General features: G+C 29.3%; 1 protein-coding gene across 1 annotated transcript; it reads left to right on the forward strand.

Moving 5' to 3' along the window:
* Positions 1-1256: 1256 nt before the first annotated feature.
* Positions 1257-2379, forward strand: LOC145122284 (DNA ligase 6-like). Its single transcript, XM_079057907.1, has 5 exons — positions 1257-1397; positions 1775-1877; positions 1954-2033; positions 2119-2190; positions 2362-2379. The coding sequence occupies exons 1-5, from the start codon at positions 1257-1259 to the stop codon at positions 2377-2379; spliced, it is 414 nt and encodes a 137-aa protein (XP_078914033.1).
* The last annotated feature ends 332 nt before the right edge of the window (positions 2380-2711 follow it).

Genomic DNA, 2711 nt, shown 5'->3' on the forward strand with positions numbered 1-2711 from the left:
ATTCACATTGTGATCTTCTCACATAAACGGTAATGAAAAACTATATTTTGGTAATGATAGTCATACTTTGGGAAAACTCACACTTTTACAAAAGAACAAATATAGAGAACAGTGGAGTCTTGGTAGAAGACTACTTTAGCAGAAAATATAGGATTTTCTAGGAAGTTTACAAACATTTACATTCAACACTTACAAAATTTTACATCAAACATTCACAAGTACATTCTTAAAACTTATACAAACAATGACACTAAAAAAACTTATGAATTCACCAGCTTTAATGCTGATCTACGCTTTCAAAATAACTTGTATTCTCAGGTCGCCAATAGACAGGTACTGATGGCCAGGTCTTGAGAAGATGGAGCACATTCAAGACTCATCTTTTATTTTGATTATTCATTTTGGTGTCTTATAAACTTCAGAACACACTTGTATTAAAATTATTACTATTAATGCAATGGATGATGTTGTTGCTTGTTTACTATTATGCATTGTTGTGATACTGTACATGACGTCCTCCGCCCCCGAACGTTTCCGCCGTTCCGGTTTTGGGGTGTGACATCAGTTCATCAGGTAAAATTTTTGTGCTGATCGTTGACTTATTAGAACAAGTATTGTGAATTTTACTCAGTTCCAATGCTTTTGTTTGCCTATTTTCAACGATTTTAATGGTCAATGTATTTTTTGTTGATTCTGAACAATTTTCTGTTCAGTGTATGTGAATATGATATGTAGAGGACTATTCAACAATTTTACTTTTTTTTCTCATTTTTTAGACCTGCCAGTTCAATACACAACCTCATTTCTACTTTGAACTATGACTCTTCTGCAATCTTAATTTTTGAAACAAAACGAGATATTAACAAACAACTTTTTTGTCCCATTTTTACATCTAAATCAATGTAATGCTAAAACTCGATTGTACTAGCTAGCTATAAGAAAATAACATTTCAATAGTAATAAAGGGAACATTTCTTTTGATTGGAGAACCGCGAAGGAATAGTTTCTACTTCCATTTGGGAAGAATTCATGCCTGGGTTTTGGGTAGTTGAGGTAAGAAATAACATCTACTTTCATTTTTTACTATGATAGCATCCCGCTTTCATTTCTCATTACATATTCATTTTTTTTTTAAATTTCCGACTTTTTCATCATGGACAACTTCAAGTCTTGAGAAGGTTGCTTAAACTGGACCTAGAATATGTTTCTTCTAAAAAAACAAATTATGAATTTATTTGTTTTAAATTGTGGCAGCAATGCATCAATCTGGAGTTTTCTATGCTCTGTTTGTACTTATCAGCATTTTTTTAAACAACTTGCTAATTTTGTCACCAGAGGATGTGCTGCCAGCTGTCTACTTGTGCACAAATAAGATTGCTCCTGACCATGAGAACACAGTTAGTTACAACCTTTTATGTACACTATAAATATACCTGAATGATATCATCTCTTTGGGCAATTCCTGTAAACATAGAAAAGATCTTATGTTGTATCTTTGTCAAATGGATTCCCACTCTCTACTAGGCGATTATGAACAAAACTTTGAGATTTTCTATGTGTAAATTCTAGATCTAAAGTTGTGTATTCAAAAATAAGGGCAGATTTTGAAATGTGTTCTTCATTCTGTATTCACAGAATCACAGTTCTTGTGCCTTCGAATGGTAGATTTTCAGTTGATCATATTTACATTCTATTAATCTGTATCATTCGATTGTATTCAAACCATTTCTATAATATGTGATTCAATATTTATTTTCTTGTAATTACAATGTAGGAACTGAACATTGGTGGAAGCATTGTGACAGCAGCAATGGAAGAGGCATGTGGAACAAACAAATTGAAGATTCGCGAGTTGTACAACACTTTAGGTGATCTTGGTAAGTTTTTATAATTTATAATTTTTATTTTTCTCTAATGCACTTATTTTCATACTAAATAATATCTGTAAATAAGGTGATGTGGCTCAACTATGTCGCCAGACACAAAAGCTACTTGCACCTCCAGCTCCACTCTTAATCAGACGTGTTTATTCAGTGATTTGTGAGATAAGGTATGAAATATGTTTATAAATTTGGCCCATTATTTTAGAATTTATTTACTTTTTGTATATTGTTATAGAATATAGAATTTGTCAGTGTACAAAGAGGTAGTGGAAGTACATTACGTAAGAGAAATCTCATTATGAGAACTGTATTTTTTTTGCTAATTCTTTATCCCATATAGTATGGGTTCCATTATATGTTCAAAACCATGAACTTTATTTTCTTTAGTTGTTAAATAACAAACAAATATTTTTTTTGTTATCTATTTTTCATAAAATTAATAGTTAGTTAATGTAACTTATTTTGCTTTGATAAACAGTTAGATACAAAAGAATAGCTTAATAATATATAATGTATTTTTGTCATTTTATATTTGTATTTATAGCAAAATTTTCAAACACATAAAAATTTCATTTTGGTACCTTCTAAACTAATAAAATTATATTTTTTAAACATAACTTTTCTTAATGATGATAGATTTTGTAATTTACTTTTAGAATTAATAAATTACAAATAATGTAATATTTATCTCTTGCTTTATTATATTTTCAAAATAATTTATATTTCCTTTTGGTGAAAAAATGTCAATTTCAAATCAATCTTTAAAGGGATCTTTATTAAAATTTATCTTTATTTTCAGGTTAAAATAACCAAAATTAATACATTATA

Source organism: Lactuca virosa, chromosome 6 (genome assembly GCF_052849685.1).
Source record: "Lactuca virosa cultivar CGN04683 chromosome 6, Lactuca_virosa_CGN04683_v6, whole genome shotgun sequence".
Classification (NCBI taxonomy): domain Eukaryota; kingdom Viridiplantae; phylum Streptophyta; class Magnoliopsida; order Asterales; family Asteraceae; genus Lactuca; species Lactuca virosa.